Source organism: Odocoileus virginianus, chromosome 6, assembly GCF_023699985.2.
Source record: "Odocoileus virginianus isolate 20LAN1187 ecotype Illinois chromosome 6, Ovbor_1.2, whole genome shotgun sequence".
Taxonomy (NCBI): Eukaryota; Metazoa; Chordata; class Mammalia; order Artiodactyla; family Cervidae; genus Odocoileus; species Odocoileus virginianus.
The window spans coordinates 5472307-5488230 of NC_069679.1; the positions used below are offsets into that span (position 1 = coordinate 5472307).

The 15924-nt window shown below is 50.6% G+C and overlaps 1 protein-coding gene across 1 annotated transcript in view; it reads right to left on the reverse strand.

Annotated features, from left to right (window-relative positions):
- Window positions 1–12282, reverse strand: part of RASL12 (RAS like family 12) — a 16966-nt gene extending 4684 nt beyond the window's left edge. The window contains exons 1-4 of the mRNA XM_020893477.2: window positions 12009–12282; window positions 10047–10103; window positions 3829–3902; window positions 2910–3100 (exon numbers count right to left, since the gene is read on the reverse strand). Of these exons, the coding sequence (XP_020749136.2) occupies window positions 2910–3100; window positions 3829–3902; window positions 10047–10103; window positions 12009–12111 (425 nt within the window). The 5' untranslated portion in view covers window positions 12112–12282. The remainder of the gene's footprint in view (window positions 1–2909; window positions 3101–3828; window positions 3903–10046; window positions 10104–12008) is intronic.
- Between the last annotated feature and the right edge of the window lie 3642 nt (window positions 12283–15924).

The following is a 15924-nucleotide window of genomic DNA, read 5'->3' on the forward strand; positions in this document are numbered from 1 at the left end:
GAAGAAAACAACAAAAGGGGAAAGACTAGAGATCTCTACAGGAAAATTGGAAACATCAAGGGAGTTTTCCACCCAAAGAATCAAGATAGGAGAGGGAAACGTCAACAACCTCAGATTCGTAGATGATACCACTCTAGTGGCAGAAAGCGAAGCAGAACTAAAGAGCCTCTTGGTGAGGGTGAAGGAGGAGAGTGAAAGAGCCGGCTTAGGATTAGTATTAGAAACACTAAGATCATAGCATCCGCCCCCATTACTGCATGGCAAATAGAAGGGAAAAGGGAAAAGTAATGACAGATTTCCTCTTCTTGGGCTCCAAAATCACTGTGGACAGTGACCGCAGCCATGAAATCAGAAGATGACTGCTTCTTGGCAGGAAAGCGATGACAAGTCTAGACAGTATGTTGAAAAGCAGAGACATTACTCTGCCAACAAAGGGCCGTATAGGTCCTTTATCAAGGCTATGGTCTTCCCATTGGTCACATACAGTTGTGAGAGCTGGACCGTAAAGAAAGAAGAACACCAAAGAATTAATGCCTTCAAACTGTGGGGCTGGAGAAGACTCCTGAAAGTCCCGTGGACAGCAAGGAGATCAAACCAGCCAATCTTAACGGAGATCAACCCTGAATATTCACTGGAAAGACTGATGCTGAAGCTCCAGTATTTTGGTCATCTGCTGTGAACAGACAACTCATTGGAAAAGTCCCTGATGCTGGGAAAGAATGAGGGCAGGAGAAGAAGGTTTCAGAGGATGAAATGGCTGGATGGCATCCCCAATGCAATGAACATGAACTTGGGCAAACTCCAGAAGATGGTGAGGGACGGGGAGGCCTGGCATGCTGCAGTTCATGGGGTCTCAAAGAGTCAGACACAAGTGAATGACTGAACAACAACTCATAATGGTGGAATCAAGTATTTGTAACCACCTCTCATGATGGTGGGATCAAGTATTTGTAACTTTCAGAAAGGTCCTGAAAGCATGGACATCAGGTGAGAGAAAAATACTGGCCCTTTGGTAGACCAGATGTTCAGAAGAGATGGAGTGGGAGCAGTCCCTGAGGACTGGAGACCAAGGTTTCAATGGCTGAATCCCACTGCTGAGTGGCCTCACCCACCACCTGTGAGGATAATGACACAGCCTGTGAGTTTAGAGGAGACCCCAGGGCGAGTATGGAGGGAAGAGATTTCTGAGCTAAGGGTAATCTGGCAGAAGCAAAAGCTTGGAGCAGGTTGGCCCATCAGACAGGGAGAGTGTCTAGGACAAAAAGGGTCAGGGCACAGCACAGAATCCATTTCCCACCCGAGGTTGGTATCCTGTCAGTTCACAGTTTCCTGAAGAACTCCTTTTGAAAGAATACTTGGTATTACATGCATTTGTGATGAACTTGAATCTGAAACTTTGTCAATGTGGGGCTTGAATAATGAGCTTTCAGAAACAAGGACCCCATGTGTGCATGCATGCATGTGAATGGCTGACCCAGCATGTAACATTATTACCCTTTTAGCTTGTTTTGGCATAGCCTAGCAAAAATGGTATCAGTGGTTTAGGAACCACTGCCCTAACCCGCATTTTACCCTTCAGCTGCAAGACAATCATGGGAGACACTGGCCACTGCTCAGCAAAGTTAGATTGACTGTGCCTGTCAAATCCTGACCTACCAACCTCGGGACTCAACCAAAGAAGGAAATGGGGATAAATCATCATGACTCCTTCTTAGGGAACTGATGCTGCTTTGCTCTTTGCTCCCAAACCACTTTCAGACAATCCCTTGGGCAAATATTGGGATCAAAATAGTGGCCTAGTTTTTTCCCTCGTATTTAACACTGGTTTATTCTCAGTCCGGTCTTCCGATTCCTCCTCTAGGCTCTGGGGGCTCTGACTCCACAAAGACTACCTTTTGGCTTTAAGTTCACACAACTTCCCTCATTCCCTGAGACGGAATTTGTCTCGGTGAGGGCATGCCCGCCTTTGAAGGCTCCTACTGTGAATCTCCTTTGTGAGACCTCACCTCTTTTCCCCACCAGCCCGGGTCTATATCAAACGTCCCCTCCTTTCTAACACCAGTCAATGGGTCTTCGGCATCTGGGAAGCAGGGGTTACTGGCCTTGAGGAGGGAGGGGTGGGAGGAAGGCTGCCCCACCTCCCAGATAGACCAGCCACAAGGGATGGACACCCCTGCTGGAGAGGGCCAGCGGGGTCACTCATCAGGTGAAGGCGTCATAGCCTCAAACACCTCAGGGGCCAGGCAGGCAACCTGAATGTGTGGGGAGGGGTAAGCCATGGGGACTGTGAGGCCTGTGGTCAGCTGGAGGGAGCATACCCCGCCCTAAAGCATTCCAGTTCCAGGTCTTTTAAAACACTGTGCTGGCCAAACAAAATATGACTGCAGTACTCAGTGGTCATCTGCCCCCCGGCCCAGTCTGTGGCCTTTGATTGAAGTCCAGCCCTTTCTAAGAGACTCCTGCCCTCAGCACAGCCAACAGTGGGAGACCTCACTTGGGGGAGGCAAGAGCTAGCTGAACCAGAGCAGACTGGCCTGACTCAGGCCGCCTATGAGAGCCTCTCTCTCCAGAACTGGAATTGGGCCCTGGATGACCAGCCAGCTGCAGGGAGTGGAAACAGAAGGTCATATAGTCTCAAGCAAGAAAGGGTGAAGTCAAGAGAAACCTCAGAGCCCCGGGAAGACGGAAGGAGTGGCCTCTCTTCCAACCTTCAGGGTCCAGCCCCTCTGCAGCCTGGATGCCTTTCCCTTCCTGCCCAGCACTGCCTGGAAGACCTGCCCACCCTGCACTCTTACAACACGCCTACATCGGAGGGAATCACTCTTCTTAGCAGCCAAATCATCCCCGGAGATGACACAGCCTGGATGAAGAAAGCGAGCTCCGGGCTGTAGGACGGAGCGCATGCTCACCTGTACTGGGCCATGTCCAGCTTGTTGCCCAGCAGCAGAGCTGGGAAACTGCGCTGCGTCTCCTTCGCGTGCAAAGCGAGCAGCTCCAGGTAGCTGCTGCTGCCCTCGAAGCTCTTGCGGCTGTCAACGCTGTATACCACCAGGAAGGCGTGGGCCCAGTTCAGGTAGCGCTCACAGTTCCTGGGGGTGTCCTGGGACAAAGCAGGCAGCCTCAGTCAGGGGCAGAACAGGCGGGGGTAAAGGACTTCACCTGAGCTCCCCTCCCCGTCCCCTCTCCCCGCCCCCTCTGCTCCCCAGGTCTTTGTACATTGTTCCCCAGCAGGGCCCTTTTCAAAGGGGCACTTGAGTGTGGATTTGGCCTCATGTGAAAGAAGACATTGTCTCTGAGCCTCACTCCCACCACCCAACCACAGACCGGGAGACCTTGGCCTCTGGGGCACAGAGCCAAGACTCTGGCATGGCCCCTACTGAGACCTGGCTGTGCCTGGGCACTGCTGGTTTGGGGTCAGGCTCACGGTGCCCCTTTGGCTTCCGAGAAGAACTGGCATCGGGCCTTGGTAGGGGGTGGTGAGAACATAGGGAGGTGTAGGTACTGGGCGGGGAGGGGGAGCTGGGGTCAGAGGAGCATCTGTAAGCACATGTGTGCACCTGTGAACACAGGCACCAAACCCCGGAGCGCAGGATCTCAGAGCTGACACCGGCTCTCATCAGTTCTCCCCAGGCCCTGTCCTATCCCTTCTCACTTGGCAAATCAATGGATTCAGGCCCAGAGAGCTCAGCACCTCAGTCAGGGACACACAACAGATTGGAGCTGAGAAGTTGTACAGATTCCCACCCGAGGCCCCCACTCTGGAAGCAGGACTCCTCCAGAGGCTGCAGGCATTCTCAGCTCCTCAGGGGTAATGGGGGGTAATGTTACCAGGTCTGCAGTGTCCATGACCCTCAGGTGGACAGGCTGGTGGTCCACGGTCTCCTCGGAGCTGTAGGTGTCCTCTGTAACACAGACGATCAGCCCAGTCAGAGGCAGGCTGGCCACTCCAGGGTGGGCTGGGTCTGACTCCCAGCTTGCCTTTCTGCCAGACCCTGTGCACCCCTGGGGGGCTGGCTCTGGGGCTGGCTGAGCTGGGACCACTGAAGAGGCCTTGGCTCTCAGCCACATGGAGGACATGGGCCGAACCTCCCACCAAGGAGACGCTGCTGCACCTGTCAGGGCTCAGAGCATCAGAGGTCACTCACAGAACATGCCACAGAGGATGGGATGGTGTGCTGGTCCACCCACCACACCTGCAGAAGGAGGTGTGCGGCTCCTGGGCCCAGGGAGCAGCAGAGGCCTCGGGAACTACACTGCTAGCCCCTTCCTCCTGATCCCCAAGCTTCTCCACCCTCTTCTCCAAGCACAGCACCCTGCCCACAGGAAGCCCCTCGAGGACGGTCAGGACAATCCTCTTGCGCTCAGTAGGGGAAGGGACATGGAAGGAGAAACACACAACGTGATTGAGGCTGGGGACTCAGATCTTGTTTAGAAGTGCCAAGAAAGTTTTACACATAATCGTTGTCAAAATAAATGCAGAGGAATCTAGTAGAGTTGAAAGTTTTAGGTTGGAGATATGGAAATCAAACCCAATGTCAGCTACATTTTAGCTGTGTGGCTTGGCCAAGTCTTTTCAACATTTTGAGGCTCTGTTTCCTAATTTTAAAATAAGGATAACGTGGGACTTCTCTGGTGGTCCAGTGGCTAGGGGGCCTGGGTTTGACCCTTGGTCTGGAAACTAGATCCCACATGCCGCATCTAACACCTGGCTCAGCCAAATAAAAAAAAAAAAATTTAAAGTAAATAGGGATAACGTGATAACACTGGCTGACAGTTTTCAAGGTTTTACTCTGTGTCAGGCACTGTGCTAAAGGCTTGTCCCTGCACCATCTTCAAGGGCTGTGGGAGGACTGGATGGGCCCCTAGGCATGGACCTGGCCCTCCACAAATGCCTGGCAGAGGACGCTAGGGACATGGTGCTCCAAAGTTTCACCATTCCTAGGCAGGTTCACATTCCTAGGTGATTTTTTTTTAACTTTTTATTTTGAAATAATTTTAGACTCATGTAGAAGTTGCAAAGCAGTACATAGAGTTCCTGTGTACCCTATCCCCCACCTCTCTCCCCTCAGTGTTAGCACCTTACATAACCATAGTACAAGGATCAAAACTAGGAAACTGACTTTGGTACCATACTATGAACTGAACCACTGATCTTATTTGGATTTTTATATTTTTTTTTTCAAAGTTCTCATGACTTCAAACCTGAGAAAGAGTCAAGTGGCCAGGCCTGCAAGGAGGACCTCATTGTCACAGGCAATTGCTCTCCCCACCCCAAAACGTCCCCTGTGCCACTGGCCCACATGTGGGATGCACTTGGCCCTCACCTTTCCCTGGGGGGGCCCTGGGCCCCCAGATGACTCCAAAGAAGAACCCTCTGGGCAGAACTGGGGTCCTCTCTGCCTTGCTGGCAGAATCCACTGTGAGAATAGTGCCCCCACCCCCAACTCTGGCGGAATTCACAAACACTTCTCTCTGAGGGTCACTGGCAGACAAGCTAGGCCTGGACACACGCCAGATCCACTAGCAGCCAGCAGAAATCGCAGACAGCTCCCATCCCCAGCATGCTGTGGGGACTTGGATAAATAGCCGCTCTTGTTCAAAGACAAAAAAAAAATCTAATGGAAAATATGCCCCAAACGTTTAACTATATTTGGTGCAAGAAGAGTGGATGCCTACGTCTCGTTCAGATTTGTCTTTATTTTCCTGCCAGAGTTGTCTGATGCGTGCCTTTTAGGTGCTTCCCAAGTCCTGGGCCCAAGGAGGCACCATTGCTGTGCCCAGCCTGGGGGGAAATATTAGTCCAGGTTTGGTCTACTGTGGCCCCGTACAACACAGTAGCCTTTCGAGATTCCTGTTAGCTCTGCTGAAGAGAGATGACAAGGAGGTGAGACCCAGAGGAGAGAACTCTCTCACGGCCATACAGCGCCCTGTCAGAAAGAGCGGGAACTCGGGGCTCCACAGTGAGACCCTCTCAAGCCTTCTGTTCAGTGGACCGGCCAGTCCTCCAGCTCCGTCTGGGCAGAGCAGAAGCTCCCCGTCCAGCCGCAACTGTGGAACATACATAGGCTAGCGAAGAAGGCTCAGAGGTCATGAGGTCATCTTATCCAGCTCCCTCGCTCCCTTGCAAGTGAGGTGACTCCAGGGGCTGGGGGTGGGGCTCCTTTTCAAGATGAAGTCACGTCCTGCCTTCCTGCCACAGATTCCCTGCCCTCAGGACATTCTGGGGTCCTTTAATTAAATAGGGGCTTCATAACTCCTAGGGTTCCTCAGGTGGCAATCCCTGGGGATCTCAGGGGTTCAATCCCTGAGTCAGGAAGATTCCCCTGGAGAAGGAAATGGCAACCCACTCCAGTGTTCTTGCCTGCAGAATCCCATGGACAGAGGAGCCTGGTGGGCTATAGTCCAGGGGGTCACAAACAGTCTGATATGATTGAAGTGACTGAGCACACAGCACAACTCCTAGTTCTAAATGAAATTCTGAGGACTTTAATGCTGAGAGAAGTTTCTTTCCCCAAAGTGTCTTTCTCTCATTTACACTAATAATTTTTAAAGCACCACCAAAGGAGCTCTTGTCAGAGTATGTGTAGGATGATGCTTCCGAAATGGTACCTGTATCCTTGTTGGAGCAGGTTGGGGGGGAAGAGAGGTAAGAAGCTGTCATTCTGCCCTAGGCAAACCAGCTAAGATTCCCCCAGTCCCTGTGTGAGAAGAGGGTGTTCTGGAGACCCTGCTCCCTTTCTGGAGCGCTCAGCACAGGCACACAGGCACTGAATCTCTTGGCTCCAGTAGCTCCCAACCCATAACAAGGCACAACTCACCCACAGAATAGTCTATTAGTCCTATTACAAGGCACAACTTATTATTAGTATTATTAATTATTATTACAAGGCACAACTTATTATTATTAGTCTCATAACAAGGCACAACTCACACACAGAGCACAGTCTATTAGTCCTATCTTCCAGATGGGGAAACAGGCCCAGAGATCCCACAGGCTTCTGACTTCAGGCCCTCGATAGCATACCACTCATGCGTGCTCAGTCGTGTCTGACTCTTCTTTACCCCATGGACTGTAGCCCGCCAGGTTCCTCTGTCCGTGGGCATTCTCTAGGCAAGGATACCGGAGTGGGTTGCCATGTCCTCCTCCAGGGGATCTTCCCAACCCAGGAATCGAACCCATATCTCTGGCATCTCCTGCATTTCAGGCAGGTTCTTTACCTACTGAGCCACCTGGGAAGTCCTCAATAGCATAAGGCTACCCTTAATGGAGGACAACTGGAGTGGTGTCTTATCTTCCTTCACACCTGAAGTTCTCCATGATCTTAGGCAAAACACTGAGCCCTCTCTGCCTCAGTTTCTTTACCTGTCAAATGGGGATAATAATAGGAGGTCTGGACTTATCTGGTGACTCGGATGGTAAAGAATCTGCCTGCAAAGCGGGAGACCTAGTTCGATCCCTGGGTCAGGAAGATCCCCTGGAGAAGGGAATGACAACCCACTCCAGTATTCTTGCCTGAAGAATCCCACGGACAGAGGAGCCTGGCAGGCTACAGTCTATGGGGTCACAAAGAGTCAGACACGACTGAGCAACTAACACACATGCTAATATGAGGTCTTCTTTAAAGGGTAATCCTAAAACCCAATTTCAAATCCCATGTTTAATATCATCTATGTTGTGCCTACACTGCACTCCAAGCTGGAAACAGGAATGAACACAGGTCTCCAACCCCAAGAGGCCTCTTTGGGCTCAAGCTCTTAGAAGGTATTTGAAAAGATGAAAGGGTGCTTTTACATCTCCACATGGCTAACTCTCCCTTAGATGCTCAGACCTTTCTGCACAGAAGAGAATCTGGTCAGAGAGTCCCCGCTGTTGCTGGAACCAGCCATGGGATAGTGGTTGGAACGTTTAGAAAGTGGACAGGACCCCCAAGGAGCAGCACTGGCCTCCCACAATGGCTGACAGGAGAGAGTCCAGCCGTCTCTCCAGCTCAGCAGCTCTGAGGGTGGGGTGAGAGACCAAAGGCCGAGGTGACTAACCACTGCGCTGCAGCCACCCCCTCAGCCATCTGACTTCACATTCCTCCACCCGCTCAGAACTCCAAAATTGCTCAATCAGGAAGCTCAAACTACCACTGTAATAGGCGCCTCGGTGGGACCCTGCCTGAAGTATATGAACTGGGGGACAGGAAGGAGAGAGACTGGAGGTGGGTTGTCACATAAAATACAAGATGACCAGTTAAATTTGGATTTCAGATAAACAGCTAATAGTTATAAGTATGCCCCATACTTATATTGAGGCAGGCAGAATCTGTCTTCTGAGGCACTGTCCTTGGGCATCTCCATTTTTCCTTCCCAGACATGCCTGCTGTGTGACTTTTCTCCCTCCCCACTCCCCTCAGTGACCAACTTCAAGTTCTGGGCTCTCCCAGCACCACCCCCCGCCACCCACAATTGCATCCTGTGTCGCATTCCGGAGGTCACTGACCTCTGCTAATCAATGGGCTCCCCTCAGACTTACTGATGACCTTGGCCCAGAAAGTTCCTTGGGTCTACTTCCTCCACTGCAGCGGAGGGGTGTGTCAAAGCGCAGGTGGTCACCCCAAACTCTGAGGAATAAATCCTCTCAGGGACTGTCAGTGAGTTGCTGGCCCTGCACTCCTGACTTAGCCAAGGACCCCTTTTGCTTTCTCTGTTTGACATCCTGGGGTTTTGTGTAAGACCTCCTTTGAAGAAGAGATTCTGCTGATTAAGGAATAAATTCTAAAAGCCATTGGACCAAATAGCCATGACGCCCCCTTCCTGGTCTGACACTGGGATTCAATATCCCAGCCTGGACTGAGGGACTGATGGGCACCTGGGGGCTAAGGATGCTCTTTCCTCCTGGTGTCACAAGGGCATTCCATCAGAGGCCTACTGTGGGTGGTGCTTCACTGTGGAGGTTTCAATATGTGGGACCCCAAGGGTCCTCCCAGAGCCTTGGATTTCCTCAGAGGGCCTTCGAGGGTTCCACAAAAGCTTATTCAATTCTCATGAATGGGGAAAATAATCTAAGACTGCAGTCCCCATTTCCACAAAGCAGAGAGCATCCAGACACCCCATTTTTCTCAGTGGAAGTTGACCATAAAGAAATGCTATAAATGTGAGCCTTAAATTATGTTTATACTAATAAAATTCTGTATTTATTTAGATAGTAGGATTCCATTAAGCAGTTATTTGAGGAAAGTGTTCTGCTGCTAAAATTAATTTTCAGAAACACTGATCTAATTAACTTGGGGGAATCTCAGCCACCACAGATGGGAAGCCATTTGAGAAGGAAGAAGAAAGGAGAAGAAAATATGCATTCAGTGTCTCCTGTGGGTCAAGTCCTAGGCTAGATCTTTTACATATGTTATTTCTTTAATCCTCACAGTGATTCCCTGAGCTAGCTATTGAGCATAGCTATTTTTATGCCCATTTTAAAGACAAGGAAACAAAAGTTTAGAGAGGTTAGGAGACTGTTTCAAAGGTGCACAGCCAGTAAGTGACAGAGCCCGGATTCAAACTCAGCTCTGACTGACACCAGGGCATCCCTTTCCCCAGTATACCATGAGAGAGCCACCAAACAAGACTAGTTTTCTTATGTGGTTAAAAAACTGGTTTAGAACCCAGTATCACTAGGGAATTTTCCAAATGTCTTGTCTAGCTTTTCTGGAAAAGTACACTGAATGACGATGTGGAAGAATAACACTTAATGGATGTGGATGATCTGCAATGCTTGATTTGTTTTTTCAAGTCTCATCATACCTAACATTTTAGGGTAAATCAACGTCTCTCAGTTCTCTTAATTGGGCTAACCCCCAGGCTATCTGGGGGTGTGCTGTGGAATGGTACATTTCTGGAACCTAAAATATTTTGCCATGGCCTGCTTTATGCTGATGGCTCCTCCCCTTGGCCCCCAGATGTGTGGTTCTGGTCAGGCCTGGACCTACCACAGTGTATGTGGGTGTGCAGGGGAGAGTCCAATGGGACACAGCCAGAGGAACAGGGAGGAGTGGGTGGGTCCTTACCCAAGTTGGGGTCGTATTCACTGATAAACCTCCTCGTCAGAAACTTCACGGTCAGGGCTGCAAGAAGTAGAAAGAAGTTGGCTTAGTATCCCCATTGTGTCTGGCTGCTGGACACTGGGGGCTGCTCCTCTCATTTTAGAGAAGACTTTTCTAGGTGCTGTAACCCCTTTGCTCCCTGGGGGAATGTGGCTGGGGAGCTGGTTTGAGAGGCTCAGATGAAACCAGAAATATGGGGAACACGTCCTTCCCAGTTGCATTTTTTTCGGGGGAGGCAGCAAGAAAAGAAATGACAGGCAAGCCTAAGGGGTGTTTGTATTTATGAAGACCCTAATTAAGGGGCCTGAACCCATGCAACCAGTTACCATAGGGTCAGCCTAGTGAGACTGCAACTGAAGAGAGACATCCCCTTCAGAGATGAGACACAGAGATTCGAAGTATGGGGGCATTTACCCCAGTCTTGGCTATAAGCCAAAGAGGGTGCAAGTTGAGTTGGTCAGTGAGTAATCTCTGGGAGGGGTATGAACCCCTCAAGTAAACACACTCTAGTCCTTAGTCCTCAAGTCTTGCCTCTAAGGCCTCCACACTCATCATGCAAGTTTCACAGAACATAAAACCCAAGGAAGTTGTCTCCAGGTGGAATGCATTCACAAGGCTGATTTTATTCATAACTTTAGCTACATAAAGCCAAGGGCCAGTCCACTACTATACTGGACTCTTAAAAAGTAGCACAATAATTTAAAGAAAATCCTTAAAATTCTATCCCAGGATTCCTAACAGTGTCAGTTTGCAAAATAATTATCCAGGGAATACATATTTTAACATTTAAATTCCTTCATTCATGTAGTCACTGGCTAATGTACCAGTGACAGAGCTGCGGATAACAGTTTGATTTTCTAAGGGACAAGGGGAGGTCTTTTCTGTAGGACAGTATGATTCAGAATACCCCCTCTGAGTCAGGGGGCTGGCTTCAAAACTGGAAAGGAGACCCCCAGTGACTCTCAAAGAAGGAAACTCGTAGCAGAGTCCATGACGGCCATTCACTAATGGCTGTTAACTGGAAAACAGCCAGTGGAGGCGCCCCCTCGGCCCTCCCACCTTCAGCTGCCTGGAACTGAGTAGCAGAGGGCCGTGAACGCTTTTTCTGGATCTTTGCCTATGTGACACCCCAACCACCTGAGCACCAGCTGGGTGATAGCTACCAGAAGTGATGGAGGCTGTTCAGTGTTGCTAGAAATGGCCTGAGTGTAAATCCAAGAGCTTTGTTCCTCAAGGCTCAGTCCGAGGCACCTGAGATTACAGTCCAATGTGTTACCAGAAAGTCAAGAGAAGGGTCTGGCTTGAAACAAATACATTTGAAAAGAATTCACACTCCGTTCCAGAATTCCAGGGAACTGAGGTGAGGAGTGCGGAGTGGCCATTCTCCCCCTGGGAAATCCCCAAAGTTGGTGCCTTTTATCGCCTCCCTTCAGGGGTCTGGGGCCCCTTCACCCCTGGCCGAAAAGAAGCAGCAAGGCTGCGACTAAGCTAAGAGGGGCACGGGGCTGGGAATCAGTGCCTCACAGGTCCCTGCGGGGCCAGTCCCCACGGCTGTCTGCTGGCCCGCAAGAGGAGATGAGGGTGGTACAGGGCACGGAGGAGACCGGCAGAGGGCCGGGGACAGAGAGGAGACAGCTGGGATCACAGGCAAGGAGGACACGGTCAGCGGGGAGACAGAGGGACAGACAGGCCAGGAACACAAGACAGCTGAGGCACGGGGGAGCTGAAAACCAAGCAAGAGGGAGAGCCAAGCAACAGAGAAACTGAGGCAAAGAAGAAAATCACGGTGTCTCAGCCAGCTCACCTGGGCGCAGAAAGCTCCTAAAGACAGTGGAAGGAGCCAGCCCGCACACCCGGAGCTCCCGCTTCTCTCCACCGGCTCCCGTCCCCGCCCAGCCCCTTCCCTTCCTCCCGCACCCCACTCACCGGACTTGCCCGCCCCGCGGCGCCCCAGGATGGCCAAGTTGACCTCGAGGGGCGCGCTCTGCGACCCGCCGCCCGCGCGGGGCTTCCCGAACACCGAGGCCATGGCGTCGCTGCGGAGAGAGACGCCGGTCCCGCTTCAGGGCCCCGAGCAGTGTGCCCGCCCGTCGGGGCCTCGGGAGCGAGCGGCGGGCCCCCTGGCTGGCACTCGCGGGCCCGGCGGCGTCGGCGTCCGCTTCCCGGGCCCGGCGCCCAGCGGGCGGCGTTCCCGCGGCCCCGCCAGACCCGGCGGGGAGGAGGGGCCGGGCGGGGGGTGCCGGCGGGCGGGGCCGCCCCGAGCGCCGCCGACTCCTTGTAAGGGCCGAGGAGACCCCTGCGGGGCGCGCTCACGCTGCTCCCCGCCCGCCGGCACCCCACGGCTGAGCTGGACCTCGAAGGTTAGGAGCGTCACCGCCTGCAGCGCCCCCCAAGACCCGACGGGGCGCGGGGGGAAGGATGTTTCCAGCCTGGTCTGAATCTCCACTCAGTCACTTGCCATCAGCAAGAAGATCCACACACACCCCCACCCCGCCCCGCCGCCCTTTGTCTTACCCATCGGCCCCGCCTTCTCCTCCGGGAAGCCTGCCGGGTTCAACTCAAGCCATGTGCTTCCTCTGGATCGCAAACCCCCTCAGCCTTGGCGCCCAACTTCCCCAACCATGTTACCCTCCGCTTCGATGTGGGAACTGCAGAACCCATAAAGGACCCTGGCTTCTGGGAAGGGGGCGGGGAGGAAGATATCCTTACTAAGATTTCATGGCCAACCTGGGCCCAGCTTCAAGAAACCTAACCCAACCGGGATTACGGTTTTCTCCCTGATGGGAGTTTATGAGTGGCCTAGCATGCAAAAGGGGCATTTATTTGTTCTAAAACTTGGCACTCCTTCTTGCCTATGATTCTGGGACTGATGGATGAACCTGTCATTGCCCTTGAAACTCAGGGGAAAATCTGGACCTGCTAGAGAAAGAGCAAAGGACCAACATGAGGAATCTGGACGTTTAAAATCTAGTGCCAGATCCTAAATGGGTGACCTAGGCAAGTCATCTCACTTCTTTGGGCTTTGGTGACCCCATCTATGGGCTTCTCTGGTAGCTTAATGGTAAAGAATCTGCCAGCGATGCCGGAGTCTCAGGAGATGCAGGTTGAGATCCCTGGGTTGGAAAGATTCCCTGGAGGAGTGCTTAGCAACCCACTCCAGTAGTCTTGCCTGGAGAATCTCAAGGACAGAGGAGCCTGGCGGGCTACAGTCCATAGGGTTGCAAAGAGTCAGACACACACACACACACACACACACACACACACACATACACACATTCCCATCTATAATGCTAAAGGAAGGGGGAAATGAATTCAAAATTCCATGAGTGGTTCAGGCCCAATGGAGAGTGACAAAAATCAACCCTGGGTTCCAGGTCTAAATACTTTCTAGAACCCTATAGGATCTCTCTTTTGAAATACACCCCAGACCAGAGTGGGGAAAGATGTGGGCAGTCTCAAGAGACTTCTCGCTGCAAACCTTCCCCCTCCAACCCCAATCCCCCTATCCTCCCACAGCTAATCTACCCACCTATGCACAAAAGAAACCAGGAAAGTCCAGGTCAGCAGATGGAGGGACTAGAGTCAGAGCCTGATGGTAATAACTTCTTCTCAACCAAGAGAGAAAATTATTTTCCAGGACAGGACTTGAATAGTGACTCAGCCTAATTGTTTCTGGGAGATCATGGTAAAGCAGCTGTGTTATTAAGACTCTAAGGTGTTGGGAGGAATTTGTTTAGATTACACCCACAGGCCAGAATTGCTCACACAGCTAATGGCCTTTGAGTTGTAGGAGAAAAAGTGGGAGGCAAGTTCTGGCCACATCCCTGGGCTGGCCCGAGTCCTGGGAGGACAGACTTGTTCTGGGTAGGGCTATAGGGAGACTCGGTCTCATGGGAGGGCTGCTGGAGAGAGGGCAAGCTGTGGACCCCCAGAGGCACAACAGGGAACAAACTTGGGCTCTGCTACTTCTCTACTTAAGTGATTTGGGGGGAGTTACTTTCCTTATCTTTAAGACTCAGACCAACTAGTAGATGGGAGCTTCAAGGTGGCAGGTTCCAGCTCAGTGATTTTTCTGAACTCTAACCACCTGAGCTGTCCATAGTTAGAAGGGACTACTGTCATTGGAGGAAATGAACCTCCTGACACTGAAGGCAATCATGGGGGTGAGATTTCAAGGTGCTACAAGGCAGGGGTCCCCAACCTCTGGGATCTAATGCCTGATGATCTGAGGTGGAGCTGATGTAATCATAATAGAAATAAACTGCACAATAAATGTAGTACACTTTAATCATCCTGAAACCATCTCCACCCCCAGGTCTGTGGGAAAAAAAAATTGTCTTCCACAAAACCAGTCCCTGGTGCCAAAAATATTGGAGGCTGCTGTTGTAAGAAGATACCACAATGATTTGCAAGATGGGATGAGATGATCCTTAATCCCCTCTGGTTCAGAGATTATTTGAACTGGTTGCCAGCTGGTTGCTCAGGCCCTTAGCTATGACTGCTAAGTGCTCAAAGTCTGCCCCTCCTATGAGGTTTAGGAGGAAAACAGTTGCCCACCTCACAGCTGCAACCACCCCCATTCTCCATCCTCAGCCTCTTCATCTGTGGGCTGCTTGTCCAGCACCCAGAAGTGCCCACTTGGACCAGAAAGGCCCTTGGAATCATCATTTACTGTCAAACCATGGAATAAGCTAGGCCTCAGTTCATCATCTTTTTTTTAAGAATATTACTCTTGCATGTTTTTTCTCACACATCACTATATTCTCAAACACTACCAGCAGTTCCAAAATCTATCCAGAAATACAGTCAAGGGACTTCCCTGGTGGTCCAGTGGTTAAGACTCTGCACTGCCACTGCTGGAGGCACAAGTTCGATCCCTGATTGAGGAACTAGAGTGTGACATCTCGTGGCCAAAACAACAAAACAAAACAACCAAAAATACAGTCAAATAATTATGGAAATTTGACACAGGAAATATGAAGTACTGGATCAGACCTATCAGGTTGAAATATAAAAATCTGAACATTTTCCACCTAAGTCATTCCCTGGAGGGTAGAATTTATTGAATAGGAATAGTCACTATTTGTGATGCCAATACCATCACCAAATTATTAACCTATCTTGGGGATTTTGTAAAAATCTATGAACAATGTTGAACTAAAAGGACTCTTTTAGTTAAAGGATTTGAAATACACATGTTTGGAATTCCTATCAGTGAGAAATCATCATTGATTTTCAGATGGCCTTCTTGGTCTATTTTTCAAAGACCCCAAAACTCATTCAGAATTCCCAGAACTGCAATATAATTAAGTATCTATTAACTAAACCAATATGTTAATAATCTCCTATAATTATTCACAATACACTTTCTGCTTTTATCCATCTGTTCCTTATTATCATCCTAGGAGATGGTTATCACACCCATTTCATAGTGGAAGAGTTACAGAGACACTTCATCTTTAAAATAGGGATAATATTAAATTTTAGATGAGATAACATGAGAATGTTCCACCCAGAGCTTGGCCCATAGCCCCAAACAGCAAATGATAGTTTCCTGAACTCACCCAGACACAAATAGCTCACACTTCTTACCCAACTACCAAGAAGTCAAAACTGTTTAATGACCAGAAGTTTGGGCACTTTAGGTCAAGAGAGAGGTGATTCTACTAGAACCAGTATCCCACCCCTCCTTATCACCACCTCCCCACCTTTGAGGCTCTTATAAGGGGCCCTCAGGCACTCAAAATGCAGAGGATGTGGCTCCTCACCCAGCAATGGGCTCGATAGATGCTCAATAGGTATCTCCAGAGTGGGTGAGTCCCATCTAGACAGGTCTGGACAA